Source organism: Nomascus leucogenys, chromosome 5, assembly GCF_006542625.1.
Source record: "Nomascus leucogenys isolate Asia chromosome 5, Asia_NLE_v1, whole genome shotgun sequence".
Classification (NCBI taxonomy): Eukaryota; Metazoa; Chordata; class Mammalia; order Primates; family Hylobatidae; genus Nomascus; species Nomascus leucogenys.
Window position 1 is genome coordinate 5,069,507 of NC_044385.1, and position 24,497 is coordinate 5,094,003.

Genomic DNA, 24,497 nt, shown 5'->3' on the forward strand with positions numbered 1-24,497 from the left:
GAGTCAAGGATGAACCAGAATTTAGGTCTAAGCAATATGAAAAAGGAAGGCGTCATTTTAATAACTGATAGAGAATTCTGTAGGTAGAGCAGGTTTTGTGGAGAAAATGGGAAGAATCATCTCAAAATACTAGCTTTAGGCTTAACCAAGTTTTCACATTTTTCTATTTGATTTCTGTTATCTTTATTCTAAATGTTTTTCTAGGTGTGAGCTGAGGTAATTCAGGGGAGACCTTTCTTTTCTAATACTGGTGTTTACAGCTATAAATTTTCCCCCATTACTACTTTAATATTTCTAATTTCCCTTTTTATTTTCTTCTTTGAGTCATAGATTATAAGTTTGTTTAGTTTCCAAATATTTGGGGAGTTTTCCAGATATCTTTCTGTTACTGATTTCTAATTCCATTTTGCTGAGAGAACATACTTTGTATGTCTCAAATCCTTTCGAATTTATTGAGACTTGTTCTGTGGCCCAGAATATGTTCTATCTTGGTAAATGTTCCATATGTACCTAAAAAGGATATGCGTTCTGCTATTTGGGGGTTGGAATGTTCTATAAATGTTAGTTAGGCCAGGTTGGCTTGGTGGGTGTTCAGGTCTGCTGTATTTTACTGATTTATTGTCTTCTTGCTCTTTCAATTATTAAGAAAGGGGTATTGAAATCTCAGGCTATAATTACGGGTTCCCCCCCTCCTCCTTGCAGAACTTTTTGCTTTGTCATTTGCAGCTCTTTCATTAGTCGTATAGACAACCTGGATTATTATGCTATCTTGATGAATTATCCACCTCTATCATTATGCAATGACCTGCTTTATCCATAATAATATTCTTTGCTCTGAAATCTAGTTTGTCTTAATATTATAGTTGTTCCAGCTTCCTTTTGTCTATGTATATTTTTAATTTTTACGCTGTTTGTCTTTACATATAAAGTAGGTAGCATGTAGTTATCTGGTATGATAATTTTTGCTTTTATTTGGTGATGTAGGCCATTCACATTTAATGTGATAATTGATGTGGTTAGGTTTAAATCTATCATCTTGAAATTTGTTTTATGTTTTCTTTTTCCCTGTTTCTGATTTCATTTGAGTTATTTGAATAGTTTTTATTATTTCATTTTATCTCCTTTGTTGGCTTATTTGCAGTAATTTTTTGTTGTTGTTTTAGTGGTACCTTTAGGACTTATAATTCGTCTTTAATTTCAAGTTTTATCTTCAAGTAACGTTATACCACTTTACATATTGTACAAGAACATTACAACAGTATACTTTCTTTTGTCTTGACCTTTGTGCTATGCTGTCATATATTTTATTTTTATGTGTGTCACAAACCCCATACTACATTGTTATTAGTAAAAAGCCAATTGTCATTTAAAGAGGTTTAAATAATTTTTAAAATCTTAAAATACATATTTTAAAATACATGTTTTTATGCCTGTTGTACTTATGTCTAAAACCCATGAAGCTTCCATTTCTGGTGCTCTTCATCCCTTTGTATAGATCCATATTTTCACATAATGTCAGTTTGTTTCTACCTGACGGACTTCCTTCAACATTTCTTGTACTATGGCTTTGCTGGTGATGAATTCTGTCAGCTTTTACGTGTCTAGAAAAGTATTTCATCTTAGTTATTGAAAGATAATATTGGCCGGGCACGGTGGCCCACGCCTATAATCCTAGCACTTTGGGAGGCTGAGGCGAGCGGATCACGAGGTTGGAAGTTTGAGATCAGCCTGGCAAACATGGGGAAACCCCGTCTCTACTAAAAATACAAAAATTAGCTGGGCATGATGGCACACACCTGTAATCCCAGCTACTCGGGATGCTGAGGCAGGAGAATCTCTTGAACCCAGAAGGTGGAGGTTGCAGTGAGTCAAGATTGTGCCACTGCACTCCAGCCTGGGCAAAAGAGTGAGACTCCAGCTCAAAAAAGAAAAAAAAAAAAAGTTACTATTGCTGGGTATAGAATTCGAAATTGGCTTTTTCTTATTTTTAGCACTTTAAAGATGTTGCTCCACTGTATTCTCACATTATATTCCTTTGTCCCTGGCTTTGAACTGTTTGATTATGATGTGTCTTGGTGTAGCTTTCTTCTTCTTTCTTTTTTCTTCCTTCTTTCTTCTTCTTTCTTTTTTCTTCCTTCTTTCTTCTTCTTTCTTTTTGTTTGTTGTTTTTTTGTTACTCCCTTGTAGTTTGTTGACCTTCTAAAATCCTGTGGCTTTATAGTTTCAATCCAATTTAGAAAAAATTTCCACCATTATGTATTTTAAAATTTGTTCATCTCTTCTGGGTTGATTTCCCTTGATTAATGTTTACACTCGTAGTAATTTTTTATTAGATGGCAGGCATTGTGAATTTTACTTTGCGAGTGTTATATGCATATTTTAGTATTTATACAAGTATTTTTGAGCATTCTTCTGGAATACAAGTTACTTGGAAACAGTTTTATCACTCTGAGTCTTTAAGATTTGTTAGGCTTCTAAGAGTATTCTGGGCTAATTATTCCCAACTACTGAGGCAAGACTTTTCTGTATATTCTACTATGGGGGGTCAGTAAACTCATTGACCAAATCTGGTCTTCAGGCTGTTTTGTTGAAACATCGCTATGCCCATCTATTAACATATTTCTGTGGCCACTTTTGCTCTACCACTGCAGAGCTGAGTAGCTGAAGCAGAGATCATGTGGCCTGAAAAACCTGAAAGATTTACCACTATCTGGCCCTTTACAGAAAAAGTTTGCTGACTTGTGCTCTACCCAGTGACTCATGAATCATGCATGAGGTTTTACAGTCTAGCTATTGGGAGTAGGTACTATTCCTGGCTCTATGTGGGCACTGGGTACTATTATCTTTAATATTTTCCAGAGACTGAAAATCTCTGGAATTCTCTTTCTGTGCAGGGTTCTCTTCAGTACTCAGTCCTGTGAATTCCAGTAATGTTGATTTGCTTGGACTCTTGACTTCATTCCCATCACAACTCAGGAAGTCTGCCAGGCTCTGTCTGGATTATTCTTCCTCCCAGTGTGACCTAGAAACTTGCACAGGGCAGTAAGTTGGGGCAGTGATTGGACTCTTGCCTTGTTGCCCTTCTCTCAGAGATCATTGTCTTTTGTTGCCTGATGCCAATTGTCTTGTAAAACATTGTATCATGTGTTTTACCCATCTTTTAGTTGTCGAATGTAGGAGAATAAATCCAATTCTTTTTACTCCATCTTATCCAGAAGATCGAGAAGTTGATTTGGGGCATGTTGAATGTAAAGTTGAATCCAGGGGTGAAGTAGAAGCTAAAGATATGAATGTGGGGATATTTATTATATAAATAATATTTTAAAACCGTAAGACTGAATGAAATCATTAAGGGAATGAATATAGATTGATAAGAGGTTCAAGGACGACACCTGGTACATTCCAATATTAAGAGATGGGTGAGATTAGGAACCAGTAAAAGAGACTAAGGAGAAACCACTAATGTGCTAGGAGGAAAAGCAGAGTATAGTATGGTTTCCACATTTCGTGGGAAATTATTTACACATTACTTAAATATCCTGAATCACAAGATCCACCCCCCTAATCATTTTAATCATATAAGTCATCATAAGTAAGAACCCAGTACCTTCTATTTTAAAATTGTGATTTATATATTTTCCCAAAGAAGTTGTATATTCCTGCATAATGGCCCACAAAATGATTGGGTTAGTCGTATTAGAAACGAGGTTAAAGAAAACTCCAACACATCATGTCATAGCATCTAAAACTATAATTAACCTGTAATTCCAGCACTATATGTACCACTGTTTGGTGGGCTGTCCAGATAACGGCTGCTGAAATGATCAAGGGGAAGTTAAACGTAAGCAAAAATTAAGAACTTTCATTCAGAGAAGTTAAGATTTTTCCTTATCTATGTGGTTGATATCCATAACAAAACATGAACATATTAATATTTTTCAAATTTCAAAAATAGAGGACATTTCTCAAAGCTTAAAAGAACTAAATTTTAAAAATTAATGGTAATGAGCTTTTTTGGATGAAAGAAGGAAGTGATAGAGAAGTTTAAATCAGTTGTTTGAAAACTATGTTTTTAAAGAACAGGATCTTCTACAAGTTGGAAAGATAGTCATCTCCTAAAATAAAATGATACATTTTTCTGAAGGTATAGGCAAAATTAAGCAAATAGATAAAATTTTCCCCTTAGAAAGTTTCCTGCTGTTAACTTTCTTTTAAACCCTTATTGTCTCCTAGGACCTACCTTACTAATACTCTGTGGACTCTAATTTATCATAATTGTATGTTTTATTATCAATTATTGTTAAATGAGGGAAAATTTCTATATTTTTAATGAAAAGGAAACATTTTTGGGTAACCTTAAGAATTTCTAGGGATAGCCTTATATATTTTTTAAAATCACATGTATGAAATATATTAATTTTGAAAAATATGTTTTTCTGATCTTTCCTGTATAAAATAATTTTATTCAAGTATTCTTATTTATCTGACATGATTTTTGAAAGATATATTGACAGTGATATCTGACACTTCATATTTTAGGTCATACTCCTTGGAATAACTAATGCTGTTTAAAATTTTGCTCTGTTTTTTATTTTGTCATTAAAATAAAAGAGTGGGAGGAACCGTATCTGAGAACACATTACTAGTATTCAGGGGAGTTTCCACAGTCCTACTTTTAGATAAACATTTCTTGAATAAATTGACTTAGGTCAGTACGGGGGGATGGCTTAGAATAGCAATCATAGTTTTATATAAAGAAGTGGAGAAATAACCTGTCAAATTATGATTTTTTAATACATAAGCAAGAATTCAAACTTTTTATAACTAACTGATACCATACGTTATTCTACCTCAGTTTGTCATTTTTCTTGATTAGCAAGTTAAAAATAGCTACATAGGCCTGCACCACTAAGAAGATGGTAGCCTTGGAGGGAAAAGCTGGGGCTAGAGCAGTCTCCAGATCTCACAGTTACATCAGAGTTCCCAGACGGATTAATGACCCAAACAAGAGGCTTCTTGAGGTCTTCTTCGTTTCCACACACAGAAACCTTTTTGGAAGGTAAAATGTTTGAACCTTAGAAGGATGGCTCCTCTCAAGCTCTCCATGACCTGAAGAGTGTCTAGATTTAAAGAGGATACCCCAGACGAGCCCTGGGAAGGTGCCTTAAGGCACTCCCAGGAGGTGAGCTTGAAGCACCCGAAAACCCTCACCACAGACTGAAATCACTTGTGTTTTCCATGCAAAAAATGGTAATGACTGTCCATTTTTAATACCTTTTTTCATAGAAAAAGTAGGAATGCTATGAATTTTCTCTAGCTGTTTATGAGTTTTTTACGGATAAAACAAAGTTACTAGACATTATTATATTTAAAGCAAAGTTTTTACCATAACATTGCTTCAGGGAATGCACATCTGTAACCACATCAGATAAAGAGCAATTTTCAGAAAAGAATGAAAAACTTCAATAATATCTGCAGTAGTTGTGCCAGTGTTTTTCTATATTATATATACGTGTTTATATAAAATTCATATTATATAAATATGTGAATGTATGTATACTTATCAAATTCTAGGTTTTTTATTATAATAGCTTAATCACATTTTTTGCCTTTTTAAAGAAATTTAAATAGCTTTAGGGGTACAAGTGATTTTTTGGATACATGGATGAATTGTACAGTGGTGAAGTCTGGGATTTTAGTGCACCCACCACCTGAGTAGTATACACTGTACCTCAATAGGTAGTTTTTCATCCCTCACCCCGCTTTCCGGCTTCCCCACTTCTGATTATCCAATGTCCATTATACCACTCTATATGCCTTTGTATACCCATAGCTTAGGTCCCACTTGGAAGTGAGGACATGTGGTATTTGGGTTTTTGATTCCTGAGTTACTTTACTTAGAATAATAGCCTTCAGTTCCATACAAGTTGCTGCAAAAGACAGTATTTCATTCTTTTTTATGGCTGAGTAGTATTCCATGGTGTATATATACCACATTTTCTTAATCCACTTATCAGTTGATGGGCATTTAGATTGATTCCATGTTTGCAATTTAGACATTATCTTGTATTAAATATACTTAGTTATGAGACGTGTATTTCCATATGTACCAGCAAATATATGCCAGTGTATGAATGTGACAAAAAGGAAAATTTTAATATTCCAAAGCTATAGGAAAAAGCAATGTAGATTAATAGGAGAGCCCTGGCCTGGGATTCAGTTGACTAGACTCTTGTTTTGGTTTCTGTCCGTCCACTACCCAAGTTCTTTATTTATGAAACAGGAAGGATTAATGGAATTGAACAGAATATTTCCCAAAACTCTTTATATTTACTCTGAATTTTTATTATTTTAACAAGTAGAAACCTAGAATAAATACTCACAAGTTTCCTACTTCCCTTATGCTTGGGAAGTAATCTTTTTCCCCCAAGTAGTCATGATAGTTACCGCTTTCTACCCTTGAAGTCATGAGTGCTCTGAACTGGTAAGGAATAGAATTTAGTACATGGTTATAAAAGTCCTTTCATTACAGAGCTAAGTAATGGTGGGAAATGTGACCTCTACTCTTTAGTGAATAGATCTTTTTAATATACAGAGGCATTGTTCTTTTTGGCTTAATAATGAAGGCATTCATTATATCTAGCACTTGGTTCTAATCTAATCTTGGTATAGAATCCATTGTTTGATAATGTAATATGACCTTGATTGCAATTCATGGGAAACAGTCATGGTTGTGGTTGCTGTCAGGACCCTAATTATAGCATTTCTTTTGCACTTGCAAAATGAACTTCATTTTTATCAATGCTTATGAAGTTTGAGTAATCAAGTTCTTTTAGGAATTGCTGTTGGTTAATCATTGATGAGATATTTCCTTACATTTTTGTGATTAGCTATCAATATAATTTGATGCATGTACTTTTTCTTCTTTGTAGTTATCTCATATTATTGTTAGTGAAAATTGAAAATGTCTCCGTGCTCTGATTAATTACCCAGTTATTTGCTTCTTGAGGGCCACCATTACTTAAAATTAGAAAACTTGCTGGATCTTAAGATTTTTAGTATCTTAAAATGAAAATGTTTACATTCGTGACCATATTTTAATATTTAACTATTCAGGGGAAATATAATAATTCTGCTGTAATTACCTGTTGAAATAGAACAATTTCTAAATTACATTTGATGACTATTTTTAGCTCAATTACCAGAAATTTGAGGTTATATTCTTCCTTAGCCCCGTTTACATACAAATCTTTTCACTGTAGTACAAGGAGAAATGAGGGTCCCTGAAGAAGCTCTTAAGGTAATAGTTTTTACTTAACTTCTTTTGCAAATCTACTATTCATTATGGTTGATTTTACTTCTTGATGTTTCACTTCCATTTTTAAATGTTTTATAGCATGAGAAGTTTACCATTCAGCTTCAGTTGTCCCAAAAATCTTCAGAATCAGAATTATCCAAATCTGCAAGTGCCAAAAGCATAGATTCAAAGGTAGCAGACGCTGCTACTGAAGTGCAGCACAAAGCTACTGAAGCACTGAAATCCGAGGAAAAAGCCATGGGTAAGCTGGCCTCTCTCGAAAGACCATCTTTATACTTGATCTTGAAGACACTGCATGCTTTGTTCTCAGAAAGTTGGCCATGTCCATATAAAAATAATTTATAATAGTGATAATTTCAGAGTGTGTTTTAATGCTACCAGTGCTTTCATTAGGAAACATTATAAAACACATAATTATATATAGCCGTTGTATATAGGTGTGCTTAATATGTTTAAATGTTTAAGGGAAGTAAATATAGTCGTCCTTCAGTATCCATGGGAGACTGGTTTCAGGACTCCCATGAATACCAGAATTCACGATGCTCAAGTTCCTTATGTAAAATGGCATAGTATTTGCACATAACTTGTGCACATCCTCCTGTATACTTTAAATCATCTCTAGATCACTTATAATACTTAATACAATGCATACACCTCACTTCATTTGTGTAATAGTACTTGGCATAAGGCAATTTTAAGTCTTGCATTTTGGAACGTAGTGGAATTTTTTTCCCCCAAAACATTTTTCATCTGCAGCTAATTGAACCCATGGATGCAGAACCTACAGATTCAAAGGGTTACCTGTGTAATTTACCTTATAATATTTTTATTATTTCATGTTTGTCTGCATTTTCTTCTGCAGCATAACAACGAAAATGAATTAAAAGGAAAATTTTTTAAATCAAATGTGGCTATATCACCATATAATAATTTACAATTTTAGGAACGTTATAAAATGCCTTACATAAATAATCCCATTCAAACAGAAACAAGTTTTTAAATGAATAGGCGTTACTACATTTGCTCAAACAAAAATATGTTAGTTCTGTTAAGAACTAGTTTTTGTGCCCTTGGGCTTGAAAAAAATTGGAAAATAGCTACTCATGCGAAAACTTACTTTAGCTTTGTCTTTTACATTTAGCCTTAATGAGCCATTTCTGATCAGACTGGTTTTGTTCTTCCCTAGTTGATTATTGTCTAGTTTCAACAAACTTGTTCTTCTGAGGTCACTTTCTGTCTAAATTCAAGTAAAATGCCATTTGTTACAAGCGGTTCAGTTATATACCAAACAACTCATAACACTTTAACAAAAAGCTATTGAGATATGTAGCACATTGTGTTACTTAGATACCACCCAGTGGAAATCTTATTTATTTAGTCATGTCCAACGTTGTATAAGATCTCCCACAAATACCAAGTTATTCAGTATAGAGTGCATTTTAGCTATCAAGACTATACTTTGCTTTTAAATTTAATTAATCAAGCAGGCAGTTATAGCATTCTGCGAAAGCGTATTCTTTTCTGTTTCATCTGCTCTAGACAGATTTTTCCCACCTCTTTCCAGATATTTCTGCTATGCCCCGTGGTACTCCATTATATGGGCAGCCATCATGGTGGGGGGATGATGAGGTGGATGAAAAAAGAGCTTTCAAGACAAATGGCAAACCTGAAGAAAAAAATCATGAAGCTGGAACATCAGGTAAAAAAATCTCAATCACTGTGACATTAAATGGATATTTTGGGAAGCATCTGTAATCTAAGCAAACAGCTGTCTACCATGAAAAGAGATGATCTAGTATTCTATACTTTGATTTTTTAAAATGGATGAATGTTTTAATGGCCTTGTTATTTTAATGTAAATTTAAAATTATGTGTGATTTTAAGTAAAGTATTAATTTTAATATCTTTATAAGGCACTTCTATTTAAAATATTTTTTACAATTTAAAGGAGATGTTAAGATTTGGAAAGTAGATTAATGATATAACTAGGCATTTTAAGTATATAAAAATAATTATTAAAATATATCAATTAGACCAAAATAGTAGGCACTAATTTTGTGTTTTTATTAGATCCACAGAATATAATCATATTTTAAAAATAAATTAGTTAATTTATTCTTTGAGATGAGATCACACAGTATTGCCCAGGCTAGTCTTGAACTCCTGGACTCAAGCCATCTTCCCACTTCAGCCTCCCAAGGAGCTGAGATTATGGCACACACCATCTCATGTCCAGCTTAATCATATTTTTAAATGAACAATTCCCACTTTGTTAATAAATGTGATATGAAATTACAAATTCTTCAAAACCTTAGTGTGCTCATTGTAATGAGAAATGGCAGCAACAAGATTAGTTGAGTTTGGCAGCCAGAATGAAAAAATAGTTCTGGGTCAGATTCTCAGATTAATAGTCAAGGAACATATTTTTGATATTTCTGATATTGTTAATGGAGTGGTTCAGTCCATAAACCAGAAAATCAAGAGTTCCAGGAAATAAATGGAGGTGTCAGTTGCCACATAAGGACCATGCAAAGACATGAGAACAGAAAGATGAAGCAGCCGGTTTTTGAGATAACAGCAGACAAGGATCCAGAACTGGAGGAATGAAGTACAGGCACCTGGGCTCAGTATGGAAGACTAAGTCTGGCTCTGAAACAAGGGTAAATTCCATGAAAACTCTTCTCACTTTTCCACTTTTCACCCTAATTCTACAAGATAAATAGGACATTTTTCTTAGCTGGAGAATAAGAACATTGGTTCTTTAGGTATGCCCTAATGGATACAAGTCTAGGAAAGCGAGCATTATCAACTTGATCTTACAGTGCCCAAGGCTGAACTTGTCAACTTTGCAAATAAATTCCCATCCCAGCTTTATTGTTTCTGTCACCAGCAGTTTTCTTCATGCCCATGCGCAGAAACAGTATTACTTAGCACGCTTTCAGATGTAAATAACAAATGCTGCCTGAGACTAAACAGGAAAGAAATTTACTGGCTCACATAACTGAACCCCATGAGGGTTGTTTACTTCAGCATCTCAACAATGTCGTCATCAGCTAGCTAGCTTCTCTCTGGCTCTCAGTCTTGCTCTTCATAGTGGTTGCAGACTGAGAAGTTTACCCTCACTCTCATAGGCTGCCTGCCAGTAGCAGGAAGGGGTACATGCTACTTTGATCACATCCAACAGGAAAGCGAAAACGTTACTTCCAGAAGACCTTCCAGAATTTGGAAGAACTTTGCCAAAAGTTCTCAACATCTCTCATCTCATTGGCCTCTCACAGGTTCAGGAGAGGGTCACCTGCTTATTTCTGAACCAATTCCTGGCAAGGCAGGTTAGATTATCCTTAAACCAGTCTTGCTCACCTTGAAGCTGTGTGTGGTGTTAGTTTTCCCCTAAGCCACATGATCTATGTCAGGGGAGAGTGGATACCAGAGATTTTTGGAGTCCTTTGAGGAGGAAAGAACAGGGAAAGCATATTGAAAGAAAACCAAGGATGTCTGCTTTATATGTAAATTTTGTGTGTTCCTTCCCTTCACCTTGTTTGTCTAATCCTTAGGTCTGTTGCTGCCCCCCGTCCTGAGTCGTGATTGGGCTACCAACCTCCTGGTTTCAACCCTCCTGCAGTTTATTTTGTATAACACATTTAAATTGATCTTTATTTTCTTTGTTCAAGAAACTACAATGACTGTCTTTTGCCTGCCAAATAGATTTTAAACTAAGTTGTTTATGTCAGAGTTTTCTAATTTTGTCCCAATTTCCATGGTCAGCCTTATGTCCCATTACCAGTTGTTGAGTGCTCTCTCCCAATGCATCCCCCATAAATTATGCTAATTCCTGCCTGCTTTTTTCCCACAGACATAAATACACACATACATTAAATGATAAAGAGATACATTCTAAATGATGTCTGTATATTTATCGCCAATACGTTACAGTTTCATTCACTATGTTGTGTGTGTGCCTCCTCCCCGCAACTAAACTATACATGTCTTATTCAAGTACCACATTATATATACTATCATTGTGCCCTAGAGCCACCTAGTACTGAGATGGGGAAAGATTTACCAATTAGGTGATGAAGAAAACATAGCTGAGTATAATTATCACCAAACTCTGAAAATCAGTGTGATAGTAATTTTTATCTTGCCATTAAAATTTTAGCCCTCCCCTGTCACACACAAAACAGCTTTTGAAATCTGAAGCACGTAACTTCTAACACACAATGAAATGTCTATGTAATTTCTGTACCGAAGGCACAACCATGATTTACAGTACTAGCTAACACTATTAGTTATTTAGTAACACTAAAATACTGTTTACTTTATCCAGACATTCTTCAAAGTGCTTTGTATGCATTTATTTAATCATCACAGCAATACCTAAAGGTGTAGTTACTGTGATTTTGTAGATAAAGAAACTGAGGCATACTGAAACTAATTTACTTGTCAAAGTCACCCAACTACAAATAATGGAGCTGAGATTTGAACTTAGATTGCCTGACTCCAGAGTCCACGCTCTTAACCTTAAGAAGTTTTAATATTTCAGCCATCATTACTCTTGTAAACACAATCACTCTAAAAGGATATACTTCATAGGGTACAAAGATTTAAACAAACACTCCAAAATCAAATAGCCATAAAAAATTGAACCCTCCTAGCTCAGCATAATAAAATAAATTTCAAATGTGAAGCATCCAGCAATACTTTCATCTATATGAATGTAACTGAATTCTCAGCTTGTGTGCTCTTTCTGCTAGATGACCAAAAGCTGTCTCATAATCTTGGGATTTTTTTTGAGTAATAATTCAGTGATTTATGTCTTGTGTCAAATTCCTTAAAGTGCCCTGTCAGATACAGCTGATTAGTAATAGCCTTAAGAGACTCTCACTTGCTTTCTTATGTTAGTATGAGGATATTACTGTTTCAGATTTATCATTTGCAGCTTTTTAAAATATAGGATGAGGAAAATAGTTTACTGTCTTGAAATAATTTATGAAGCCAGAAGAAATTGTAGAATCAGATCTGAAATGTGTATCAAGTGTTCTTTAATTTGGTCATTTTGAAATTAAGGTATTTTTAAAAATTTAAACTTTTCTTAAGTTTCAAATTGTGGAATATACATGATTAGTTTAATAATTTATCCTGTAAGCATACTCTTAGTGAAACCAAAAAGTGATTTGCTTCTTAGTTATTAATTTTTAGAGTTACATTCCAGAAAGTATAAGAGTGTTTGCTACCTAGTAATTTTTAACGTCCCTCTCTGTGTGTTCATATATATCCAGAAGCTCCTGGAGACTTGCCATATAGCTTAAAAAGCCCTGGTTTAAGCAAATATTTACTTTAGAGCAATTTCGTTCTCCAGAAATTGTGTGACTATTTTTAATCGTATTAAGACAGAAAATTTGTCCTCAATTTATTTACAGCTATGCTTTTCTACCTCCTAACTTGGTCTCAGTAATTAATTTAGGTTATAATTAAAGGCCTTTAACCGTTGCACACATTTTGAAATGGCATGTGCAACTGGGAATCATAGATTTTTGGCTCTCTTATGTTGATTTTTAATCCAGCGAAACTAAATTTGGAAATTTTCAAGTTGTAGCTCCTTTTAAGCAAAAGGAGCTTCCCAGTCTTCTTAATTTGACATACTTGAACAGACTAGGTTGGATGGATGTCTTAAAGCAGAATGAGCTGTTATAATTATAGTCCTTGTCATCTCAAATAAGTTTAATATTTCATTGAATTTAGTACAGAAGAATGAAAAGAACATTTATTCTGGATGAAGTATAAGTATCCCTTGTAACATACTGTGTTAAGGTAACATAGTCATAAAATACCTTAAGAACATAAGCAGAGTATCACCAATCGCTTTTCTGATTTAGATATATGGAATTAATTATAGCATAATCAATCATTAAATAATTTTTTAAATCTAGTAATTGAGATTAATAATATAATACTAGTCTAAACAAGTATTTACTATATTATTTAGTTTAATTTGGTATAACAAAATGAGTTTTGAAGATAGATGAATGTTAAATTTCTAAATTCCAGAATATGTTCTGTTAGTGTTCTGAGGGAGGAAAGGTGTTTTATTTTTCTATGTTGATCAGAAGACCCCTTATAGTTTTTCTATTAGGTACTTCCCAAGTGTAGTTGGACCACACTTCCTCTGTTTTTATCATCTTTAGGGAAATTAATCCTTCCACATAATGAATTTTCCAAATGATTGAACTTTACTTTTACAGTTGATAGTTTTTTTTTAAAGTTTAACCATTTCCTAAGTTTCTGTTAAATTCATTACCCGTATTACCACCTTCTTAAGCAGAGAAGGTTCAGTATAATTTAAAACTTTTTCTTATGACTCAGAATCATCATTAATCATCAATATCAGTGGTACTATTATTCATATATATCAATAGCAATAGAATATTGATATAATCAATAATCAATTATATTAGTAATATAATAATACTGATATTGCCCTACAATAATGTCCTCAGGAGACTGTAGTACATAAGACTGTTTGCCCTATATACTGAATGGTACTGGACCACCATGTTTTTGGGGCCATTTGTCTGCTCTTGTTTTTCATCTTATCTCTACCACTTGGTGCAATTTGTCTGTCCTTAATCCTCACTTTTGTACCCTGCCCAAGGTTTGCTACATGTGATCTGAGTAAATAGTGAAAACCTCTCAGTGAAGATCTTAACTGTTAGTAATGTTTATGAATATTCAAGGATAGGCATTGTCATATCTGTCTTGGGTTTTTTAGAGTTAGGTTTTGGTATTAGCTTTTTGTCTTCCTGATTCTCAGCTGTTTTTGAAGGTTGAGGGAGAAGCATTTATTTGTGTACCTTCTTTGTTCTGGGTAACTTCCATGATCTCACTTAATACTCATCTCACTAAATCTTCACAACAATCTTATGGGAAGATACCGTTTTCTCACTTTATGATGAGTAAAATGACTACAGACTGATTAGGGATAAGATTTATCTGATTTCAGATCTTGTCTGGGCTTTGCACGAAGCCGGGCTACCTGGTTATGATCATCAGATCATAGCCTGCTGCCTTTCCACCCTATTGTGCTACTTGACATGGTTAGGTACTTGATTTCTAGATGAATTAGTTATTAACTTGCATAAGTCTCAAGTTTCTAGCTTTGAGTGAATGCGAGTTTGAAGTAGCACTAACTTGGGAATGGTGACCTTCAAAACAGTGCAGTGCAGTTGTTGATCTCAGCTGTTTTAATGCATGAAACATGTTAAAACATGTCAGTATTAACTGTGAACTTTTTTTGCAAGGGAGGAAAACTGAGATAATATTCCTTTGAATCATGAGCAACAAGTGGTTAATAAGTGCTACATCCCTGGCCAGCTATCTTGTGTTACTTGCTTCGTAGCTGAGCCACATCAGTTTTATTTGGCTGTCTGTATAGTGCGTCAGTTTGATTTGGCTCTCTTTGTAGTGGGTCAGTTTGATTTGGCTGTGTAGTGGTATTAGAAACTACCACCTTGACATTGTTCTGTCACCTGAAGGATGAGCAAAGCAAAAACAAACTATATGTATATATCTATATGGGGGGAGGGAGAGAGGTTTATGAACCAGTTGTACTGTATGGACTTGATCAAGGACAGTACATTGTACATAGTAAAAAAATCAATGTCTGAAAAAATAGAAAAATAACAATGAACTATTAGTATATGAGAAGTAGTTAATACATTTTATTCTAATGGAAATTTTAACTAACATGACTTCAGAGTAAACACTCAAAAGTCCAGCTGAACATTTTATTTTTAAGAAAAAGATAAATTAACTCTTTAATCAAACATTTTTTTAAACTTAGGTCATGTCATATAAATGTATGATTATTTCTCTGATAATGTAGAGTTTTTCCAATACTATTCTTTCATGTTCAGTGATAGGAAAACTGAGTAGATTTTAAAAGGGATAATTTTTCACAGTGAAAATTACAATATATTCTTTCATATTACATGTTCTCTTTGCCTTGTGTTTAGATTTTTTTTGACAATTTATTATTATTATATTTATTGTGGAAATGGAGCTTGTTGTCTTCCGTGCCCTATCCCACACATTTGATTACAAAAGAGAGATGTGACTATATCATTCTTCTGTAACCTAAAAGCAGTCAGGTTTTATTTTATATTCGGACTGCTGTCAAGAAACCAATTATAGTACCTGACAGATCCTACTAAAATTTAATCTTTGAGAAGATGTTTCAAAAGACCAAATGCTTCACTTAATTAGAAAATGTTTGGAAACAACCTGGTCTCCCTGAATTGCCTTGTTTTCCTAATAAATTGTCTGTAAGTGATTTTTCTATTAATCTGTTTAAAAGCAGAATTCATTTTTGAGCTTTAGGGAAATATGTCTCATTTGAACTTGCTCTTCATTTTGATAATGGACATGCTTTGCTTCTTCAACAATAGGACAATAGCATCTTTAATTTTTTTCTTTTGCATTTGCATACCGAAAACATTTTAGTTGTCATTTTCATTTATGTATTTTATTCATAAATACATCTATTTTTATACTTTTGTATTAGATTCTGAGGCAATAGAAGAATAGTGATAGTGTTCCAGAGTTGCTTGCTCCTTCTGCCAACTCATGTTAAGCTGAGGTTTACAGTTCAGCTTTCCTCCAAGGATTTTTGACACTTTTGCATATTCTGCTGTATGGAAATGTAAACTTCCAGAGTTATTGTCTGGAAACTGAATTTCCTATTTTAACCTTATTTCTTTCACACTACTGCTTGGATTGCAAACCACATGTTTTAGTCTTTATAAAATGTTTTTATCTTCTTGCAAGGATCGCACTTCAGCAATATATTTGTCATTCTGAAAGTAATGTTTCTGAATGTAATGGTGAAGAATGGTAAGTGGAATCATTACTTCCAGAAGATCACTTGGATATTTACTTCATGTTTGTATTCTCATTTGAGCACCTATTCTCCTTTGGAGCACTACATGTGTTCATATATATTTCAGATATCTCATCTTGGTGACTTGAGAAGGGAGTTCATGGTTTTTCTGTCACTTTTTATATATACATTGAACATGCATCTCCATCTACATTTTATTTTAATTCTTTTGGACCTTGATGAATTCTAGATCCAAGTTGGAAAAAAAATATGGACCTAGCCATGCAAGATCCATTTAACTGCTTTGCTCTCATTTGCCATTGCTGCTGCTTATCTTCCATCCCCTATTGGTAATCAAATAGCATGTTTATAATCAAGATTATTTCTTCTCTGTGACGTTTGTTCTGTGATATAAATGCCATTGGTTTTCATCCAGACTGTGATCTGCCTTCTGGTTCTCATGGAGTAGTACACATGGCCATTACCAGACTCCCTCAAGTGCCAGAAGCAATCAAATATTTTGAATTTTCTCTTATTTTTCTCATTAGGGTGCAGCATAGATGCCAAGCAAGTTGAGGAACAATCTGCAGCTGCAAATGAAGAAGTACTTTTTCCTTTCTGTAGGGAACCAAGTTATTTTGAAATCCCTACAAAAGAATTCCAGCAACCATCACAAATAACAGAAAGCACTATTCATGAAATCCCAACAAAAGACACACCAAGTTCCCATATAACAGGTGCAGGGCATGCTTCATTTACCATTGAATTTGATGACAGTACCCCAGGGAAGGTAACTATTAGAGACCATGTGACAAAGTTTACTTCTGATCAGCGCCACAAGTCCAAGAAGTCTTCTCCTGGAACTCAAGACTTGCCGGGGATTCAAACAGGAATGATGGCACCGGAAAACAAAGTCGCTGACTGGCTAGCACAAAACAACCCTCCTCAAATGCTATGGGAAAGAACAGAAGAGGATTCTAAAAGCATTAAAAGTGATGTTCCAGTGTACTTGAAAAGGTTGAAAGGTAAAGTGATTTGATCCTTCAGAACTTCCTATTTTATGATAAAGAAAATCTAGTCTTCAGTTACTGTACTACTCGTAGATACTTACGTGGTAGAAAACATTCTGCTTTTTTCAAAGGTTATATTTAGTCTTAAAACTCAACAGGAAGCCACACTGCCCGGTCCAACTTCCTCATTCAAAATAGTCTTTCTTCATTTTCTTGACAAAACCAGGTTGGTTTTATGAGCTTATATTTATGCTGTAAAACAGTCTCTTTCTTCTAGAAATATAAAATTTATTAAGTTCACCAGTAGAGTTCCCTAGAAGACGAGTTCCATCATTTTCTTGATTTAAGGAAAAGATATATTCAATTCTGTTCTCTATTGAGATCAATATCTAGATTCTGAAAGAAATTTTAAACCAGGTCTGAGCCAAAAGTTCCACTTGGGTAATGCAGTCACATTACTGATGGAGTGCTTCAAAGTATGCTCAGTGGTTACTCATAAAACAAAGATTTTTGGTTTAGAAATATTTGGTAGGATCTATTCATCCAGTTTAAAATTTTTTTTAATATTAGGACTTTATGAAAATTAGAGTTGAATGTTCATTTTTGAAATATATATACTTTATTTGTGTAGAACTTAGCCAAAATTAGTAAAATTTGTATGTTTGTACATTGATGTATCAGCTGATCAGTTTTTTCTCATTGGTTTTGCCAGTTAAATTTATTTTAGAATTAATTGAATATGGATTTATGTTACTCTATCTTTTATTTAATAAGCTATCTGTAAGGAAAACGATTTTGAACAGATTGTGATTACATGTTTATCTGACCATTCTGTTACTATATTAGGAGTTTTTGTACTCCTAATACTTCATCTAGTACTCGAGCATGTGATAGGTACTAATTTGAATAAACAATGGGTGACTTCTCTGTCAGTGACAAGACTGGCCCTGATTTAATCTGTACCTTATGTCCTGGCATTCTGATCAAGTAATGAAGAAATAGTATTTGTATACTTATTTCTGATTTGCTTCTAAGACATTTCAGTACAGTGAGATGATGTGATTACCTAATTATTTGTCGGAGCCTATCACAATATTTAATTATAGTTATCAGCAGTTACCTGGCATATGATTGTGACCTTTTACTTCTAGACAATACATAATTGCGACATTTTGTTTATATAGGTTAACACTCACAAATAAGTAGGCTGTTTATATGAATTGGATAAATAATATTGATATCCTAGTACAGTATAAGAGGTAGCTGAACCTTGAGAATTTAGAAATAACTTAGACTTTTTAAAACCACTCTTAATAAACAAAAACCGAGGTAAAATATCCTTTTAAAAGACAATCTTTTTAAAAATACCTTTATTAAACCCATTTGTAACTTATTTTAGTCATTATAACTATTTTCTATATTGACTATTATTATTTTATTTTATTTTTTTTTTTAGACAGAGTCTTTGTCACCCAGGCTGGAGTGCAGTGGCGCGATCTCGGCTCACTGCAAGCTCCGCCTCCCGAGTTCATGCCATTCTCCTGCCTCAGCCTCCCGAGTAGCTGGGACTACAGCCACCTGCCACCACGCCCAGCTAATTTTTTTGTATTTTTAGCAGAGACGGGGTTTCACCGTGTTATCCAGGATGGTCTCGATCTCCTGACCTCATGATCTGCCCGCCTCAACCTCCCAAAGTGCTGGAATTACAGGCGTGAGCCACCGCGCCCAGCCTGTATTGACTATTATTTTTAAGCCATTATTTTAAAACATTCTCTCCTCACAAGGCCCATTTGTGGGCCTAATTCCAAATAGAGGGATTAATGTCCACATGTATACTGTATCTGTATTTTAATGATTAGATCTTTTAAGCCCTTACTAGAAATTATGTAATCATATTACTGTTGTCCTTCAAAGTTGATTTATAGGTAGACATACATTCCAGTATGGTGCCAGTGTGAGAACTCTTCTTTTGGATTTGCCTTCAGACCATTTTACAAGCCATTGAAGATAGTGTTTTTGTGAATATAACTCATTTTTTGATCCAAGATAGACTCATTTTACTTTTCTGGACATGTGTATAAATGACATGTGACTTTCCCCAAAGGTCAGAGCTTCCATCATTAGATAACAATTTTCCATGATTTAGGATATAAAAAGTATATAGCCAGACTCTAAATAAATGTAGTTATAGCAAATAATAAAAATTTTACAAAAATTAGGTTTGCAGCAACTGTTTAGATCAAAGAATTGAAAGTAGGCAAAACAAAACTAAAACAAAAAACTTTGCTCCTACAAGAGTAAAGTGCAGGTGCTTTGGGACAGTGAGGAAAATAAAGCCCATACACTTTAACCCTTTAGGAGAGTTCCCACTGCTTTAGGCCACACCACTGACTTGTTACAGCTAACCTACCCTAAAAATATTAAAAGGACTTCAACATATTTAGGCATAGCTAATGATAAGCAAAGGAAAGAAAAGAACTTGGTGAGGACTGTTTCCTAGTGACTTTTTTATTCAGTAGAAACAGAAAATTGCAGCTGTGATGAGATGTTGACTTGTATAACCCTGACAAAATACAAGAGGGAATGGTAATTTTCCAAAAAAGAAAATGACTAACTTGTAAGAAAAGTTTTGAACTACAAGTTGTAGGAAAGATATTTGAAAGGGCCTGACACCACTAAGTGCCAAATTGTATGTATTGGAATCAATTAAATTCTGTGAAGATGGTATTTTCATTAAAATTTTTCTGTATGTGCGTGATCTGTTATTCTTATGGTACAGCGAATATTGGAATTTAGTCATTTTCAGCTCTTAGAAACTGGATTCCTTTTCAATAGAGCCAATACAACAATGAAATAGGTTGTAAAATCTAGTGTTTTTAATGAAGTCTATATTTGAACTAGTGAGTTTGTTTGGGCTTGCCTTTCATCTGCTATCTGTTATTCCTAGCTTAATTACCTGAGGCAGGGATTTCATTAATTAATCCCATTTTTTCTTTTCAGATTGCATTTTGAGTAGTCAACAATTTGAAGAAAGATCTTCAGATTTGTTGTCATATATGATTTTTATAGTATTAATCACTATTACTTTGATAGACGTGATCTCCAAATCACCTTCATTTTCATCTTACTCCCCTTGTTTCCCTTGCCTATTACTTTTCCAAGACATGACCCTTTTCTGTGTGTTCTGCAGTTCTCTATTCTGTGTCTTCTCATTCCTTTTATGCACCACATTTTTATAACTAGTGTTTCTGTGTTAAATCGATGGGACCAGTTAGTAATCTCTAAATTCATTAGAAACAACCTATAAAGATTAACACTCAACTTCCCTAGACATAGGTCATTTGCTTCTCCCACCCCCAAGTCTTTCATGTCTGATCATTATTTTGTTTGGTAGCATATTATTCAGTGGGTGTTCACATTAAAATTTGTAGCCCAGGTAAATTTAAAAATCAGATTTAGTCCTGGAAGCATTAGAATGTACCTTGTTGACTAAATTCATTTATAGCTAAAGAAGCTTAAAACTAATTGAAGATCTGATTTGTGATTCCATTTAAAATATGCATAGAATAACTTTACTTTCTAATAATTTCATGCTATAATAATACAATATCATTTGATTATTTTTATCATATACTTATTATTTAGGTAATGAGAATTTTAAATCAGGAAAAAAATAATTTTTGTGTCATCACATCCAAAACATAACAGAACCATTAAGGGTAACTATTTAGTGGCTTTTACTTTCTCTAAAATCGAAAAACTTTTGTTAAAGAGGTGATCTTTCAAAATTCAAATATATTCTAACCTGATAAGCTTCATGGGGAAAATAGCTGGTTATATTTAGCACCATGCGGTTTGCCCAGTGGTCCTTAGATCCAGGTGGAGATTTCATAGGTGACCCTTTGCATTGATAGACCTCTCAGCATGCTTTCTTTAACTCTGAAGCCACTAGAGTTTCGAGTGCAAATGCAATTTTCAAAAATTCTCATAGCTGGAAAGATATTTGGAAAAAATTTTGCAATAATTAGTGGGGACTACAAATTTGAATCTTTTTAATAAAAAGGAAAAATATGCTGAGCTTCTGAAAGTATTGAACATCAGTGAAGCTTAAGATTCATCACATTTTTACAATACTTGTGTTCTCATTTCCTGTGTAACAGTAAGCATTTCGGTGACATTACCCTTTTTCTTGTCTTTTTTCGTCTCTAATGCTAGAGTCAAATTTTTTATTGCTAAATAAGGTGTATAATTTGAAGGCAGAATTAATGTTTATTGATGTTAGGAATACAAATATCGCAGAGATAGAGCATTGATTATCTATTAAGACATTGATGAAACATTATAAAGTTAAAATTTGGAGAAAGGCGATCCTATTCAGTTGTTTATAAAGGACCTCATTGTCAGTTGATAAAATTTGAATGTAACCATTGCAATTGAGCAAGTTTGCCGAGCCTGTTACTGAAGAGAACATATGACTTTGGATTGAAAAGGAGGAGGGGAGCAAAACAAATAGCACTTTTGTATATGCTTCTAAATTTCTACATGGGACTTTTTCCTTCTCTATTGTGTGGTTTCTTTTTGTATCCAGGAAATAAACATGATGATGGTACGCAAAGTGATTCAGAGAACGCTGGGGCTCACAGGCGCTGTAGCAAACGTGCAACTCTTGAGGAACACTTAAGACGCCACCATTCAGAACACAAAAAGCTACAGAAGGTCCAGGCTACTGAAAAGCATCAAGACCAAGCTGTTGTAAGTCAAACTGCTTTTATGATTGCATTCTTTGATGAAGACAATCCCAGAAAAAGAAGGTCATATTCTTTTACTCAAAGTGCGGGAATCTTGTGTCAGGAAACTACATATTCAACACCACATACAAAACTTGAGAAAGCAAAGTCTCCAACAGCAGATGCCAAAGTGGTTTCTTTGTCTTTACAGACTAGCTCTGCGCATCACAGAGGGGGGCATGGTGTTCCACATGGGAAATTGTTAAAACAGAAATCAGAGGAGCCATCGGTGTCAATACCCTTCCTACAAACTGCATTATTAAGAAGTTCAGGGAGTCTTGGGCACAGACCAAGCCAGGAGATGGATAAAATGTTAAAAATTCAAGCAACTTCTGCTACTTCTGAAAAGGATAATGATGATGACCAAAGTGACAAGGGTACTTATACCATTGAGTTAGAGAATCCCAACAGTGAGGAAGTGGAAGCAAGAAAAATGATTGACAAGGTAAATAATTGAAATTTGAGTGTGATCTTAGTTGTTGTGTGGTGTATTTGACTGGTGGAAATTATTGGAGAGTCAGCATGAGATGTTGTCATGCAGTCAGTGGTATGTGAATTTTAGGGTTTTGTTAGGGAACTGCAAGACTAACAGTAAGACCAACATGCTTTGTGATTTTATTTGCTGATATTCTGAATTTACCTGAGTTTCATACATAAAGCTCTGTGTATTTAAAAGGTTTGGACCTTTTAAATTTGTGTAAATTAAAGATAGGTTTTAAAAATAGTATGCTTTGGACATTCTTGCTTTGCATTTATTTAAAAAATAAAAAGAAACAACCAACAAACATTGCTATAACTCTGTTAACATAAATGTAGATATTAGCCAATAATAGTTAACCACAGATTTCCTACCTGCTGATTTCTTGTTGAAAGCAGATGAAAATACTTATTTTAGCTTTGTTCTTTGTCTGTATTTTTTTTAAATTTCTATTCACTGCTGTCATTGGTGATAGAAGAGAAGTATATGAAAACAAAATCAGTTGTTTATGATTTAGTTTACTAGTTTAGCCACGTATATGACCAGTCGTGATGGTTATCTACATTTCAAGTATGTTCTTTGATATTATTGGTTAGCGTGTATAAGGATTGTTGCATGGTTTAAAAGGTAATTTTTCTCAGTTTTGCCAATGGTCGTGAAAGGTTGACTTTAGAATCAGCTATCAAGGTTGCCATTGAAAGTAATGGCAAAAACCGCAGTGACTTTTGCACCAACCTAATATTACCTCTTGCAAAATAGCAGCATCCGTTTGGCTAAACGTTAATCTTTTGTTTGAATTCTTGTTACTCAAATCCGCTCCATACTCAAATCCGCTCTTGTTACTCAAATATGCTCCAAGCAGCATAAATATTACTTGGAAGCTTGTTAGAAATGCAACTTCTCAGGCCCATCCTATATATACCAAGTCAAAATCTACATTAGAAGTGAGATCTCCAGTTGGCTAATGTGCACATTAACATTTGAGATGCACTTACTTAGATTATGAGTTTCTGGAATGGCCTCTCAGGGAGGAGGGCAAGATAAGATAACCCTTTGGGATGCAGGAAAAATATTAGAACTTAATGTTTACCTTTATTTTCATATTTGTAATTTTTATTTTGGATTGTGTTCTATAGTATATAAAATCTCTTACTACACTGTAAGAGAGTACGTATAATTTCTAAATATACATTTATTGTGGAGTACATGCTTAAAGTTTACCACTGAGCTGCTCAACTCCAAACTTTTGGAGACCCCTTGTCTGGGAAATAGGTGAGCAATATTATAGTTGTTAATATGAAAAGTATAGTGTTTAAGAAACATCTCATGTTTCTTAATGACTGATCATAATGGCTGATGTCTTCCCATTAAAAGATTATTTTGCAGTGAAGGATTTTATATATAGAGAGAGATTTTAGATATAGAGAAAGAGAGAGAGAGAGTGCAATTTAAGAACATGGATACTTGTAAGGAGACAGATCTGGGATTAAATATAAACTTTGCATGTGCTAGTGTGTGCCCTTGGATAAAGTTACCTCTTTAAGCCTCAGTTTCTTTTATCTCTGAAACAGAGGAGATATCACTAGATTATAAAAAGAATTCAATAAAACATATAAAAGACTTATCACAATACCTATCTTATTGCTTTATAAATGTTGCTTTATCATTACTGTTATTAGGAGTTTCCACATTTGAATCTCTACATAAAGTACTGACAAATCTCAGAATGTTCTTTCAGCACTGAAAGGGTTAAATATAAAACCACAGTGGGAGTGACAGTGTGAGGGGCTGGCTTGGCCAGGACAGCAGAAAGCCAAGAAAGAAGTCACTGTAGCAGATGAAACTCTTCAGGAAACTGCTGGATAGAGAGGGTGGCCACAAAACCTGTTTTACACCTGTTGCCTACAATTATCATAAGCATCATTTTTTATTCTCAGAGTCCATTTTGACAGCAAATTATATGGTCACACTATGGATAGAGAAACCCAAGACATTACAGCAGGAGTCATTTAAAGGAGTAATGGTAGAT

At 34.2% G+C, this 24,497-nt stretch overlaps 1 protein-coding gene across 13 annotated transcripts in view; it reads left to right on the forward strand.

Annotated features, from left to right (window-relative positions):
• The window catches only part of CEP170 (centrosomal protein 170), a 131,962-nt gene that overhangs the window by 47,511 nt on the left and 59,954 nt on the right, over window positions 1–24,497 (forward strand). For 8 of the 13 annotated variants that reach the window (XM_030812593.1, XM_030812599.1, XM_030812595.1 and 5 more), the window contains exons 5-9: window positions 7,242–7,300; window positions 7,397–7,559; window positions 8,883–9,017; window positions 16,742–17,218; window positions 21,792–22,435. In XM_030812593.1, the coding sequence (XP_030668453.1) occupies window positions 7,242–7,300; window positions 7,397–7,559; window positions 8,883–9,017; window positions 16,742–17,218; window positions 21,792–22,435 (1,478 nt within the window). The remainder of the gene's footprint in view (window positions 1–7,241; window positions 7,301–7,396; window positions 7,560–8,882; window positions 9,018–16,741; window positions 17,219–21,791; window positions 22,436–24,497) is intronic. The other 5 variants (XM_030812603.1, XM_030812604.1, XM_030812605.1 and 2 more) reach the window with 2 other exon arrangements.